This window comes from Megalops cyprinoides, chromosome 21 (assembly GCF_013368585.1).
Source record: "Megalops cyprinoides isolate fMegCyp1 chromosome 21, fMegCyp1.pri, whole genome shotgun sequence".
Taxonomy (NCBI): Eukaryota; Metazoa; Chordata; class Actinopteri; order Elopiformes; family Megalopidae; genus Megalops; species Megalops cyprinoides.
In genome coordinates, this window is record NC_050603.1 from 24272428 (window position 1) to 24288534 (window position 16107).

At 40.6% G+C, this 16107-nt stretch overlaps 1 protein-coding gene across 3 annotated transcripts in view; it reads left to right on the forward strand.

The window, feature by feature from the left end:
• Positions 1-6720: 6720 nt before the first annotated feature.
• dennd3a (DENN/MADD domain containing 3a) overlaps positions 6721-16107 on the forward strand; it is a 28222-nt gene continuing 18835 nt past the window's right edge. For 2 of the 3 annotated variants that reach the window (XM_036555389.1, XM_036555391.1), the window contains exons 1-3: positions 6721-7157; positions 13174-13316; positions 13501-13780. In XM_036555389.1, coding sequence (XP_036411282.1) covers positions 13233-13316; positions 13501-13780 — 364 coding nt within the window. In that variant the 5' untranslated portion in view covers positions 6721-7157; positions 13174-13232. The remainder of the gene's footprint in view (positions 7158-13173; positions 13317-13500; positions 13781-16107) is intronic. The other variant, XM_036555390.1, reaches the window with a different exon arrangement.

The following is a 16107-nucleotide window of genomic DNA, read 5'->3' on the forward strand; positions in this document are numbered from 1 at the left end:
CCTCCCACCCGCTACCCCCCCCCCCCCTCCCTCGCTGAACTGAGACCCGTCCCGTGCGGCTTGGGAAGTTTGGACAGGATGCGAAGGAGAGGCACGGCCTCACCCTCTCAGGGCCCCTAGGGGGCGCTGTCTGAGCAGCCGTCTCAGGACACGACCATTTAAGAGTCAGGAAAACGTACAGTGTGCACTGAGGTTCTCTCAGATGCACGCTACACTTCTTGCTTCCAGTAATTGGGCAAAAAAAAGTTTAAAATGATATTGGTATTTAATCATTTAAAAAGAACACTGAAAATGTTGAAAACTAATCAGATTTGATCGAATTCTTCCTTGTACATTTTGATTTTAGAGGAAAAAAAAATATTACCAAAAGTTGACCGGTTAGAGAGAAATTTGCAGAGCTGATGTTTAATACTGTTGACTTTACAGACTTTGTGGCTTTATATGACATGAGAATACAGTGCAGGTGCAGGTGATTCAGTAAGAAGACCTCTTTAAGGTGGAGACGAGGAGGAAGAGGCCATTTGCTGCTTGGTCTTGCGAGTCATTTTTTGTCGTACACTTAATTTCCAAGTGCTTTAGCGTGAAGAGAGGCGAAAGTAATCTCACGAATTAGAGTGCTTTTCACATCCTCTACAGGGTAGAGGTCCGCACTAACTACAGAGTCTGTGCTTGCGTGTCCTTCCAGGGATCATCTTACCTTCTGGACCCACCTTAGTGTGGAAATCCTACTGCGGTCACCTTCTTTGGGGCATTAAAAATGGTGAAAAACTCTTTTACACGTGCATGTGTGTGTGTGTATATGTGTGCATATGTATCCATGTACATATGTATACGCACACATAACACAATATATATGTCTGTGAATGCTGCATTGGAGCTTTGGAGTACATACCAAACAACGGAAGGAAAACAGAGGGGACTGTAGAGATGTGAAGCAGAGAGCTGAGCAGAGGAAGAAGGATTTCAGGACTACATTCTTCCCGTCTTTGGGTTCGTTTGTATTTGTTTTTGCAGTTTTGGAGTTTTGATTGTTCTTTGAAATACATACAGTATATATGTACTGATACTAGCTAGACATCTGTCATGTTTAGGAGTCCCTGTGCCGGGAGGCAGAGACATAGGTGGAGGGACAGGACGGGGGGGGGGGAGGGGACAGGATGGACAGCTTCAGCTAGTTGCACTTTCCGGCAGAACTGATATTGTGCAGGAACAAGCGCCAAACACAGTTAAAGTGTTTTTTTTTTTCCCCCATTTATCACAATGAATATTAAGAAGTCAATCAAGGGACAGGGTAGAGTCCTCTCCCTGTAGTCTGTTTACATTACAACTAATTTTTGCGCAATTTTCCATTTTAGGGAAGGGGGGAAGGGAGGGGAAGGGGGGAATGGAGGGGAGGGGTGGAGGGACCAGTCCTAGTCCTGATTCCACTCCGGCCTGGTCCAAGAAGGCCCGCTCCCTCATCCTGCACAGTATTAGCTCTGCTGCCTTGGTTCCAAGTGCCCTGTTCTCTGGGCAAGCTATAACTCAGTAGCATTACATGGAGGAGAATGTGGACGCACAGTCCCCCCCGCAGCACGAGTTCCAGTTGGACCACAGGTTGCCGTGACAGCGGCTGGGTAGGTTACACTATGCGGGAGTTACACTGTGACCTGCATGGGATGAATGTTGACCTTTGATCCATTGCACTTGGTGTATGCTGTGCTGATCTGTTAACCATGCATGCCTATAGGGTACTGCGATAGTGCATTGAGTTCAAGAGGCCTCCCTGGGGCCTGCCACCCTCAGGTGCTAGTGCACAGAACTGCGTCACTGCTTGGGCCACCCAAGTATTCAAAGGCTGTCAATTTAGAACCGCCGCATACTACAGGAATACTCAAAGGACAGGACGTTGCTTCCTTTTATACATTTATATACTGAACAGTAAGCATTCTGGTGAAATATTTCTGGATATGATACATGTATAATCCGTAGAAGTAGATACCTGCAAATATAAATCTCTTGAGGTGTGAAAATAAATAAGCTGAAGTCTTTTCAGAATGTAAAGAGAAGAGAAACCAAACTTGAAGATGACACACACAAAAAAAACATCAAGTTTCTGACAAATCAGATGAACGTTGCAATAATGTATCTGCCTCAATAAGGGTAGTAGTTTTAAAGTGTGGGGTGGGTATACTTTTATAATGCATGGATGAACGTATGTGTATCCTAGTTACCTTATTTAAGAATTGTACTCATAGTTAAGCATAGAAAAAAGGACTTGGTTAAAATGTTCATTTAAGTCTATTTTTTGAATACTTGAAGTGCAACTCGAGTGTTTCTACGATGTGAAGGAAAGTGCGACATTCTCCTGAACCTCATGCCGTTTGACTAGAATGTTGAGATGGATTGGCTCCAGCACAGTTCAGTTGGCTGGGGCGGTGTGGCCGTTGGATTCCATCACACGACAACGGAAAGTTATGAATGTAATCTTTTATTGTTTATTATTTTTGAACAGCTGATCTGACATTGCACATAACTTGCACATACAAAGTTTAAAAAAAAAATCATCTTGCAAAAGAAGAAAAAATGAAACTGTGGATATTTATTTTTTGAGCTTTTCTTGTGAAAGACACTTTGAGTTTATTTAAAGAAATTCTATAAATATATAGAGATATATTTAGACTTCTACTGAATGCAAGGGAGATGTGCTCCGACAAGGTCAGGATTGAAATATGTGTGTGTGTTTGGGTGAGTGCTGTTGGCCTGATCTCACCTCAGTTCTTCCCTGTTCCACTGTTTCCACAATCATCTTCAGTTTACAATTCACGTTTTATTTTCAAAGCTAGAAGTTACACTGTTAAAGATTTTCTTAAGATGTTTTTATCTTCAAATAAGAATATACGAGATTAATTTTCTTAAGTGTGATCTTACTGGGTTTTTTTCTGGGGGGGGGGGGGGGGGGGGGGGGTGTTAAGATTGCTCCCTCCTTCCTATAGCATGATTCATTTTTTAAAAACTCTCTTAAGAAGAAAATCGTCAAATAAATTTTTTTCCAAGAAAATCAGGAGTCAGTAGCTTTCTTACAATAAGAAAATTAGTCTTGCAGATTATTTTAAGATAAATGTGAGATATCTTAAGAAAATATTTTTGCTGTGTACTATATGCCTTGTCATTTTAAAGTTGTATATATTTCTTTTGAATAGTTTTCCTTTGCTGCTATTAAAAAGCTGATTATTTTTATTAGTTTTTTTTCTATAAGTACCATGTATATAAATAAAGTGTGTAAATATGCTCCAACCTTCTCATGTAGAACTATGGAAGAACACTGTACTGAATGCACCTTTAAAGACAATATTGGTAACCAAAATGCTCTACAGTTGTTTTTATTCATGTTTTGTTGGGTCATATTGTTGTTGTTCATGTTTGTTGGGTCCATCAGTGCAACGCTTTCCACATTTAGAAACTGCAGTGATGTTCATGATTAACTAATCTAAGATGGGTGGTTTTAGCGTAACTCAAACTATCACCTCAGTACAGAACATTGAAGTAACAGTTTTGGAGTGCGCAAGAAGTTAATAGATCATGCAGAAGTGACAGAAAGCCTTGAGGACAGCAAATGTTTAGCAAATGTTAGACCAATTAGTCTTGCTCTGTTAGGGAGAGAGTGTGAGAATGTGCCAGGTTGCCACAGTGCTGAAGAGGCTCACAAGACAGTGTGGACTTTACTGTTTTCAGTGCACGCTGTTTGGTCTCAGTGGTGGCACTGAGCTTCAGCATTGGTTTACCTCCTTACTTCTGACAGCTTTAAATTATGCTGTTCATTCAAACTTGGGGTATATATGTTCCCTAGCCACATTAAGTGCGTTATATGCTGTAGCCTAGTTTAAGATGATAATAATAAAAAAAAAAAATATTGAGCATGGCACGAAAGCTGAAAAATAACCCAGGCATACAGGGCTATAAGAATAGATTATTGATAATGATGGAATGGCATAGGCGTCTGTGGAAAGGGCCCAAATTAATGAACATTTACTGGAGTCACGATGTGGACCATGTTTACAGGCAGGAAGCTGGAGTGATCTGGGTAATTCCTCCCTCTAACCAGCCACCCAGGATCCATAATTTTCCTTCCACCCCCAAACCATTTTATAAAAAGAAAGCACAAAGTGATCCAAGGTCAGTACATTGATCTACACTGTTTGCACCTGGCAAGGAGCTTTTTTCTCATTGCATATATGCCCCCCTGGGCTTCTCCAGAGACATTCAAGGTCACACTTTGACTTACCTGGGCAATGCGAGTACTTATCATGGTAGCAGCCTGACTTCACGCTGAGCCTTTTAATTTCTGTAATCTTCCCTCAGCCAAATGTACAACCTCTGAATGGGTCGACCAGCCCAGTAAGGAAATAAACGACTACATTTTCCCCAATAATTACATATTGTAGCTGAAACCAATGTACATTGCTTTCAGCTAGTTAAAGTTTCTCAATATGTAAATGCTTTTAAAATGCTTTTAAACCTCGAGTTCCACTCAGAAAATCGGCACACCTGTACTGGAGGACAAAGTGACATGCTGAGCGTGCAGCACACTGTCCATTAGCATGATCATGAGGAAGGACCTGGGTAAGGACAACTAGAATGCCTTTCACAGCCAACCTGTTACAGATTTGATAAATGACAAGTCCAATGTCAAAGCTATTTCTCATGCCCTTCTGAATTGAGCAGTGTGATGTACGAAGCTGTAGAAATTGTTTAAGCAAAACAATAGTTTTTAAGTGATTTGTACAGACTTAAAAGAATTACACATCTTAAGATTAACTTTCAGCAGATGTTTTTTCCACACAAATGTCAGCGCCCCTCCATGTTCATTGTAAATTATTTCAAAATGCTTCATAAAAACGTAGGCAAAGATGACCAATCAAAAAAACACGGGTAGTTAACTACCAATTATGTAGCATTTTTATTGTTAATGTTATGATTATTTTTGCATAGCATAGTCCTAAAAGGTGGCACAGCCAATTTACTTATCTCAGGCCCCTGCAAGGGCTCGCAGACCTTCATCATTGCGTAAACACATGTCAAACGAGCAATTAATGAATCACCTTCCAAACAAGACACAGAGCCAAGGGTTCTGCAGATTACCGGAATTTATAGACGTTAGAAGATGTCAGCATGTCTTTGACGTCGTTTCATCATTATTAATACGAAGAGTACATTGACAAAAATACTGTAATGGGTTTATTAAGTTATCGTTGTACATTAAACAACATGCGTATGATTCCAGTTATTAGTATGACTTGTCCTTTAAAATGAAAGAACGTGACCCCATGAAAAATTTAAATTGTAAGGATACGTCGATCAATCTTAGCAATTTTGTTCAGAAAACGATGCCATATACTATCTTGAAGGCTGATCTAATGTTGAACCCATTCTCCAAAGTCTCCAAACACTGAAATTTTCCATTTTCAAGTATTCGCCCATTAAACAATCCGTACATATTATCCGTAATTATTTACAGATAATATGCATGGTGTTCAGGATTCAGTTGCGTCACAACGGAGGCTTTATGGTAGCAATAGGTTATGATGGTAACCATCTGATGGTACAGCAAAGCACCATTTTATGGCTTATAAAATAGCATCATGTTTATTGCTCAATTCTTGACTTGGGTCTTTCATATTACTTTCCTTCGGGTGCCATCTAATGGTCAAACTTGAAAATTTTACGAGAAGCTCGAAGCCTAATGTAGTGGAAGTCACTGCCACCCTGTGGCACTTCATTGAAACTTTCAAGTGACGCAGAAAGTCTTGTGTTTGTCACGTACTGTGCCGTGGCGTCCTCGTGACCCTTAAGACGGACGCAGGTGTGCCAACGAAGTCTAAAACTGATGATATGGCGTTTACTAACTGTACGTGCGGAAATTATCTGAGAACTTTTTATCTCAATTTGTACATTAACAGAATAAATTGCATCTGAATATATTACCTTTTCGTGCAAACCACAAACACTTTATCTACAGCACCTCGAAGAGAAGGGTGTGTGTGTGTCCTGCTTGGCGCTGCAGCCGTGTTCGATGCTTCTGCAGTTGAACCCTTTTAGATTCACTTCGCGGCAGTGCACTTGCAGAAGGCGAAAACCAGCGCTAACCAGGACAACCTTTAAAGATTTTAAGTGATAGTGGAGGTCAGTTATCCATTAATAATTATAACAATCATCTTAGCTGTGCCATTAATACAGTTTATTCAAAAAAGAGAGCAGAGCTATTTTGGTCCTCCCAAGGATACCTTAATATCTGAGCGTGTGTATACGGCAGTTTGGCTGCCATGACAGTTGGTGTCCCCAGACTTTTTGTCATTTGAGTATACCTGAGTATCTGAGTTCCCCAGTTTCATTGCATGAATACCAAAAAAGGACGTATATTTCTCTGTTTGTTGCATTAAACATGTGAGGGTTTTTCTTATTAACTCCAAGAGGGGCCGTGCTGGAGTGTCATTCTATTTTAAGGACATTCCTGCTGTCACATGAAAGCTTTTCCATACGAAACGTATCTTGGCATCAGATATACATGAGTATATTTTGGACCAGGAATTTAAATAGCGTCGCTAAATTTAAATTTGCTTATTTGTAGCAGGCCTATTGTCGAACCAATAGCGAGGAGGACGTGTCTTTTTCACAAAATACACACTAGATGGCAATGTCGCATTTGAAACGAAAGTCAAGCACAGGTTGGTGACGGCTTAATTTGCTACTTTAATCAGGCGCATTTCTCTTAATGTACATATACGTGAAACAAAACGTTAATGTTATTATAGCCTCAGTGCAGTCTTTAAACTTTTGATTCGCGCGTACGATACTATTTTCCGTCGAAATGTCCAAAAGCAACTCTTTTTCGGACTCTGTACAGCTTGCAAACACCGCGCTCATCTGCCATTAGGGGACACGTGTTCCTTCCAGGAAGGAGTGGAGAGCAGGCTCCGCAACAGTTGATACCGCGGCGCGGAAACAGTGTAGCTCCGGTCGGCCAGAGGACGGGTTGTCTGTCCAGTGCAGGGGACCACGGACGGTGATTCGATCGCTGAATTCGTGGGCATATTTCCACTTTGTTTAGGGACACTTGGATTCATACTTTCTAATGTTTTCACCCGAGATATAGTTGATAAGGAAACGACTGCTGCAAGGTTTGTGAATGACATTTTCGGGTTTCGTATATTTGTTTGTTTGTTTGTTTTTTGCAATGTGATAGCTACCTGCTGAACGTAAGTGTAACGTTGAAAGAGGAATGGTAGATATGTTCCTAGACTGATTTAAACAGTCAACAAAATGAGATGATCTAGGCCACGGCGTGGTTTGTAATTATGTATTGTCTGCATTTGAAGAAATGTAGTCATTATTAAATTTTTTAGTCGATGCTGTATTTGACTCTCTAACAAAATAGCTTAGTATTACGGTACGTAAAATAGTGCTTTCACCACTTTCAGTATGAAATGTTTGCATTGCATAATAGGTAATCGAATGCTTTCAGTAATTAACTTTTATTATTCGCTATTATTCGTTTTAAGCATGTGGAGGAGACTGTCAAGAAAGAATTTGTTTAACCTGCTTTTCTACCTGTTTGTCTTAAGTGCTATAAATAGCCCATGGTTAGGGCTCGTGGTTACCCAGAGCAACATACCTGCGAACCAGACTCGTGTCTAATGCCCCTTAATAGCAAAATCATTGGATGAACGAGAACAGCATCTATTCATTTTGATGAGAATGTTTTGCTTCAAACGTACTGTGGTTAAAAAGAAGGAAATGTAACCACTTTTGCAATTCACAATCAATGAGCTTTAAGTCCTGGTATATAAAATGCCCACTTTTACACAACTCTCCTGTTGTATGTAGGAACTTGCTGTATCTGTGTGCAAAGTGTAAAATGTTTCATGGAACATAAATGGCGACTTTGAATGAATCTGCTGTTCGTCTCTTACAGCTTTCCATTATGTAAGACTACTGTTTGCCAGGTTTTTAGCAAATATGACGGTCCGTTTTGGAGACGAGGCTCTGAATTCCTGTAGATTGAAGTAGGCCACAGTCTTTAATGAGAAACAGATGGAAAGCTTGCCTGTGGCCGAACCCAGTTTATTTGTGGAAGAATGTCTAACCTTGTTGATCGCCAACGAACACATTTGTGTGATTAAAAGCCGTGTATTACCATTTATTCCCCACGGATGTGATGTACACCGAAAACAGGCGAGTTTTGAATAAATTAAATTTAAAAGTGGGTTGGGAAACAGTCCAGCAGTGATGCAAAAGACTACCAATGGTCGGATGAGATAACCTTTTATTTTACAGGATCCGGCTATGTTACTGTGCGTCCAAATCTCTCACATCCTAAAACGCAACACATCCCTTTATCGCAACTGTTACTCCCTAAACAGTCGTACTGTACATTGAAGAATTAATGTAGATTCATTTTTTTGTGAGCTACACTGGATTAGGACGTGCACTAAATGACAATGTCTAAGCAACTTTAAGGAGGCCCCTCAGCTTTATAGTTTTGTGGAATGTCTTATGTCTAATATATGTAAGCAGTTGTTTCTTTTTAGAAACAACATTTTATTGTCAATATCAAAGACCACCAAATACATGTTTTTCCATTAACATAAAATATGCTTCAGTTCACTGACAATAAGGACAAACTGTAAAGCAGGAGGGTTGCATATAGCTCCCAAAGTTTAAAAAAATGTTTTCTGGTACAGAAAGACATGACTGTAGATCTAACAATGAACAGGCATCTGTGCAGTGTGACTGTGTTTTTGATAATTGCTACCAAATGGGGTGCAGATTTGGTAAGGCATGGTTATTATCTGGGCCGCTCTAAAACGCAGGCCAGCAGCAACACAAAACCAAAATGAACTTCTAGCCGATACACTTAGCGTTTTCCTCCATCCTTACAAATGTTGCCGCTTGAATTCTTTCCTCAGCAGTGCCAAGGTGCTTATTACAGCAGTGTGCTGGGGGCTCTAAAAATCGTTCTGTGCAATTTTAACATTTTGTCGCCTGTTCACTAATGAGTTTCATGTCGGTGGGCACCACCTTTCCTGTGCTTCAGTTGTTAATGCGTCACGTGGCAGCATGTGAATATTTATATTTATTTTATCCAGTGCCTCTAAGTGCACTACAGTCCCAATTATTACTCCCAATGTTGACCATTGGGAGAGTTTTGTCTTATGGATGTATTCGAATCCCTCATGTGAATAAAATGTTTCATGGTGGGTCCCTGGTCCTTTTGTAGTGGCATTGTGTGGATTGAATTGGATGTGTTAACCCATGTTCGGTTTTCCAGTTAGTCATTAATGGACCTCTAACTAGATGTGCTTAGTAGATTAATGAATGCTACTATTAAAATAAAAGTATCATTTTTGTTTCCACTGGTAAATCTGTCCAAACTTGCCAAGTATTCATACTGTGAATCACCGCCTTTACTTAGAGTATATATGAAGGTGGGTCATTTTCAGATGATGTGACCAGAATTCTTGTTAATTTTGGATACATTTTGCTTAGTGATGTGATGCTCTTATCCAGAAAAACTTGCATGGCTTACAGTTTTTAGAATTTATAGAACTGGATGTTTACTGAGGTATTGTGGTTTAAGTACCTTGACCAAGGGTACAACATCAGCATCCCACAAGGGAAAAGAACCAACAATCATATGGTTATGACCACAGCTCTTTACCACTCACTTGTTGCCACTAGGGTTGAACGATTTGGGGAAAATATGTAATTGCGATTTTTCTGACCGATATTGTGATTGCGATTTGATTTGCGATATGATTACTCTGTAATGCGATATCAGATACTCTGAACTGGCAACTGAAGCTGCCCAGAACGGCTGGAAGACCAAGATGTTTCCTGTATAATGGGATTCGTTGCTACATCTATGACCAGTTTACTGAAGAAGATGGACGTGAGGGGTCGCTCCCTCCAACAAGCAATCAAATCCTTGTCAGATGCAGTGGAAAAAAGCAGCCATTGGCTTTGGATTAAAAGGAAAGCCAATCACTGGGCTGCAAGATGAAGACAGGAGGGTATGGAACTGAGGGGGGTGTACGTGGGACACCAGGTATCACCGTTGAGCCCTCTGGAGATGTTGTGGCCTTATGAACGAAACATCAAAGAAGGAGGGTGCCCACCTGATGACCCAGATGACGGACCTACCCTCCCTTTCATCATTCCAATCCCACTGCCAACATCAAGAGTGCAGACTTACCACAGGGATTGAAACATTAAGTCCTATTAGCTCCAATGCCGATAACCAGCATTTAACTTTTGAACATGCTAATCGCATTGTTTCAAATCGTGATTTCGATGAAAATCGTGAAATCAATTAATCGTTCACCCCTAGTTGCCAATGGGTTAGAATTCGTGGTTATCCACCAGACAGCCACTTCACCCTTCCTTCACATGAGAGACTGTGTTTTTTGTTGCTTTCTTATCTGATTCTTTAAACTGGTCATACCACTTGTGTATAGTGTCAAAGCCAAGATGGTATGAGGTGTTTCAATTGGTGGACTCAACATGTATTGTCAAATATTAATCATATAGCATTAGAAATTAATTAACCAAATATTTTGTACCATTTTTGCATAAGATTTTGCAGGATTTAACTGGGCCTGAATCCTCAATTTGTATTTAATGTAGATGAAATGCATCAAATTGCAAACATGGTTGCAAGTGAACTCCAAATAAATATTGGCAGAGTAGGTTGAGGAAAGGCCTTTTCCTTTTGGGAAAAATGCGTCAAATGGCAACATGGATCGAGCAATACTATTTTCAGTCCATTTGTTTTCCGTTTGGGTTAGGAAGCAGCTCTGAGCCCCCATGGCTTTGCACAAAGAAACCTTGACCGGTGCTCGGTCTGCAATCCCCAGCCTGTGTCCCAAAAAACTGTTCATGAAAAACAAGTTGGTGTTACTGACAAATGGTCCTAAATTATGCTGAATGTGGATTGGACAGTAGACTATGCTGAGGTAAGGCAGACCCAGCATATGAATGAATGTTATACAGTGTATGTCCACAATGACCCTGATGTCTGGATCTTTATAAGCATTTACTTCTAATCTCATTTGAACACACAGAATTCCAATGCAGCTTTATATGGCCTCACAATAAATGGCTGAACTTGGACCATTTTCACACTCTGTTCCATATCTTTATTTTTCTGCTGCTGCTTCTCCATCTTGATTTTCCCACCTCATTAAATTTCAAGTCCTCCATTACCCATAGTAATACCCCTTGGTTTGTCCTGCCTGGAAAATGTAAATATCAGCCAATAGCTTTATCTGCACACTGTAGCCAAAGGCAAATATGCTGCCGCATATAACAGCAGAGCATCATGGGTAATATTAGAGGACCTGCTTCCATGAATGTTACAGTAAGGCCACAGAGCTGGGTTTTGCCAGGGTTTAACCAGTTAATTTGGCTGTGTTCAGATTGAACATTTCAGTGTAGCAAAAATTTACCTGTGTGAAAAGCAAAATTACCCATGCCGGTATATTTTAATAAAACTATCTTTGCTACAGAAAATATTGATACCAATGTGGCATCAGCTTACAGATAGGGGTTTTGCCCCCATTACCCCAAACATAATAAATGGGTATGGCTCTTCCAAACAACCTCCTACCCAGTACTACTTCTCTTTTGTGGGTTATCTCTTAAGCATCTGAACACACTGTGCACTTGTAGAATATGAAAGTAAAAATGTCTCACAAGAATTCACTCACAGATTGATAGACATGGCATCAGATGCATAGTGTATCTGTTTAAATGGGGTGCAACACTATAGTTATGCAGAATTACACAAGCTTTCTGCTGCCACTTCACACAGATGTGACAGGAAAGGGGGTATGACATGCTGAAGTCTATGAATAAACCAAAACTTTGTTTTTGGGGTGCTGGATCTCTGTGGCAAGATGCCAGCTGCTGCAAGGGCAGTGCTCCTGTTGCTTTTAGCTTGCATAGCTGCACAGATGCGTTTCAGCTTTGATGGCCTCCAGCACCCTTAGCAGTCAGTACTGCTTTACCGCAGTTTTGTGTCACACCGTGGCTTTGAAAGACTGCGCTCCCTTCGCAAGTTGTAAGAATAAACCACTATTGTATATGATGTGTGATTTGTATTTGTGAGCACGTTTGTTACTGAAAGTGTTGAGAGAAATGGCATAGGTTTGAAATGGTGTCAGACAGGGAGTAAATTGTATCGTACAGAAAGTACATGATTTGCAAGTAATGTCTCTGCTTTGTAAATCTGGCCTCAGTGCAAAGACAAAGGAATGTGATTTTCTCGATGGAGAGCTTGGCTCGAAAGACCTCTGACCTGATGGGATGTTAGGTTTTAGCATTACTAGACACATGCTAAGTGTTGTTCATGAACAGAACTATGCCAACATTGAACAGAAACACATAACATTTTCCCACAGTAATTCAGCATTTGCGTATCTGTGGATAACAGAAAGTAACATACTGTACTAGACTGTACCATATATTAGAATGTTTGCCAGAAAGTAGTTAAAGCTGCTTAACAACATTTTTGAGGTAATATTGCTTGTGTATGTTTAGTGTCTCAGCCTACATTAATCATATTAAGCAATTTCAGCTACGGAACTCCCCTTGGATTCTCTGCCACAGGGAAATGTAGTTAAAGTTAGTCTTTAACAGATCCACATGCCACTGCTGTTTGCTGCAGACATAAGTCTACATTTTATCTCTTTATTACTGTACTGTAACAAGCCGTGTGTGTGTGTGAGTTTTGAGAATTTGCTGTTTTGTGGAGCGTATGTACCAGCTTTTGGTTGAAACAGTGCTCAGCAGCCCATTCCTTTCTTGGTTTCAGTTTGACTACAGTCCACTTGCAGCGTCTCGATTTGCCTGAAGGAAGCAGGGGACATTTGTCTTCTTGCGCTTTGGTTTTTCTGCATGAACAATTGGGTAAAAACATCTGTGATTTCACTGCACTCTGTGTTTTGTGTGGTTGTCGTGCTACGCCTGTGACTTTCGGCAGAGAGGACGGCTGCGTCTCCACTCCACAGCTTGGTTCGGCAGATTCAGGCATGGAAATTTTGGGGCAGGCAAGGCTTTAGTCGATCTCAGTTGATCCGCTGATGAAAGGATGGCATTTTTTTTCCCAAATCTCTGCTATGTTTGTTTTTTGTCCAGGCAGAGTGAGGCCATGGTCCAGGTCGGCTTGGTGAAGGACGGTGCACTGTTTGGTCCTGATGGCAGATAACCTTCCGTCTGGGCTGCTGGAAGCATGTGTCGTTGTTGGAGCCTCCAATGATAAGTTGAAGGAAGTCTTCCAGGTAAGGGAGCATTATACATGCCAGACATTTCCTTTGAAATTGTACTGTTTTGATTCACACCCCAAACAGAGTCTCTGCGCTTTCTGTGAGTAAATAGATATCTCCCTTCCTGAAAAAAGGAAAAGTGTGTTTAGTCATTTCCCTTCCAGACAAAAAGGAAGTGTGTGTTCATGTGTCTGGCCAGTCACTGCAGCAGGGGAAGGAGAAGGAGTCCCCACCGCTGGAAGCAGAGGTCTTGCAAGTGCATGCACCTCCCTTTGTGACCAAGGAGACTGCGGGGGGACCCCAGGGCTCGAGCGGGTTTGGCAGGGTCCAGCGCCGGCGCTCCTTCATCAAGAAGAAGAAGGACAGACCCGCAACGCCCGCCAGCGATGATACCACCAAGGACAGTGAAGCAGCTGACGAGGATGTCAGCGTCCCGAAAGACATTGATCTCGTGGCACTTCCCCAGCTCTGCTTCCCTGGTAAAACACCATTAGCAGTTACCGTGATAGAGGAGAACAGAGTCCTGACTGTTTTAGCCCTTGAGAATATGCTCAAATTTCATTGGAATGTGTATGGAAAATGCCTCTGACCCAGAATGAATTGGGTAATTGACATAAGTAATAATTATTGTGAAACAGCCCACTCCTTGTGGACACTTTACTGACTGTCTCATTGTCTTATTACTGTATTCTTCATGTCTTTGCCCTGGTATGAGCTAGTTACAGAACAATTCCTTTTAGGTTTTGCTTTTTAAGTAGAACCTCCTCTATCTGACCAGATGATACTGCTGTGAAGGGCTGATAGAGCTATTTTCTGAAAATTACTGGAATTTAACACCACAGTTATCATTTAATTGGTATACCTAAAGTAATGTGTTAAACTCTAGTTGAAATTCATTTACATTTACATTTATATTTATTTATTTGGCAGACGCTTTTATCCAAAGCAACTTACAAGTAAGGTACAATACAAGACAAGTGTAAAACTATACAGAGTCAACAATATTAGAAGTATTGCATGACAATTTCATGCATGTCAAATTCATTTCTGGTTTTCTGAGAAAGTCAATAACTATATGAAAAATGTACTGTTTGGAAAGGATATTTGGCAGATACCAAGTCACCAAAATGAATAACTTTACACATATTCCAGACCTGGGTCAAATAATAATTTAAAATATTTAATTGTTTTTCAGATACATTCCTGATGTATTTTAAAAAGTTCATTTACAAATACAAATATTTGATTATTTGACATACTTGAAAATATAGTTATTTGAATATTTGAATTATTCACCGGGTTGGTCATCTTCTGTGACGGTGACCTGGGCAGAGAAACCGCAAACATCAGCAGTGAGGGTAGTCTCCTCAGAAATGATGGATGTCTTCTCAGCAGTGAGGGTAGTCCTTTCAGTGCTATTACATCATACTAATTTCAAGCATGTCTTCTCCATTAATCGTAACATGCTTAGTTGAAACTGCCAGGCTGTTGATGAGTTTACTGTTGCACTTGGATGAGAAAGGATTAAGATGGTTGGACAGTCCCATAATGCCTGGAATGATGTGGTGAGCTGTGACAGTATTAAATATGTGGCTGCCTTTAAGGGTAAGGACAACTTCCCTAAGCACATGAATAAACAGCTTGGTGACTGTAAACTGGTCTAACTTTGTTTTATCAACCTCATGAATGGAGTGAATTATTTTGACCTGGGAATTCCTTCTTGTGACAGTAGCAGGTTGCAGTCGATTTTCCCCCTCCAAGAATAGACTTGAAACAGTGTGAGACAATGTTTGAGTGTTTTGGAATGGCTTTGTTGAGGTTAGATTAGTAGATTTTAGACGGTCTTTGATGGTTAGCTGGAGAGTATGAGTAGAGCACCTCTTGCTTGGGAAAGTAACCTTCATCGACATCAGACTAATAGACAGGAGGCATACATCCCTCCTCCTCATCGTCAGTATTTTTCTCTGCATTGGTAGATGAACAGTTATCATCTACCAATGAGTGGACAGAGCCAATAATGTTGCTTGAACCATCCATAACCACCTCAGTTGACCTCAGTTGACATGTTGTAGTCCAATATTTCTACACATGAGCTTGCAATACATTCTCCTGTATAGCACCCTTTGAACCTTGTACATGAAAGCACTGTGAAGAGACTAGCTCAGAAGGAAGTGTGCAGTCACTCCAAGGTAGGACTTCATGTGACAACCGGACTAGTGACTGACAGTAAGATAGACAGATGTTGATAACTATAGAGGGGACATGAGGCCACTCTCAAATGATTCAAGTAAATGCATGTGTTTAAGCCAGTCTGTTTGGAAATAATGAAATGCATGAAAAGCAGAATTTCAAATACAAATCTTTAAATACTATTTGTATTAGCCCAACCCTGTTAGTAGTTTACCACTTCCTCTACCACTCTTGCACTTCCTTGGCTGATGGTCTTAGAGCAGTTTCAGAGTCACCAATTCTTGGAAACAGGAGCGGTAGAACACACATAGATTCAATCTGATAAAACCCTGACAGAGACACCCAGCCCTTTGAAATGTGTTTTTGAACATGCATTTGGAACTGGTTTGTGCACTGAACATGACATCATCTTTACCAGGAACCGAACAACATCAGAAATGAGCGAAATGAGATACCTGGTATCTCACTTGAGGAATCCAGGGGAAAAGTTGAACACCCGGCACAAATATCTTAAATTGAGGAAGAGGCATTTGCATAACATAAAGTTTGTGCACTCTGGTAAAGGAGTTATGAACAGAACCATACATAGTTTAGATTTTATAAACATGAGTTGCAC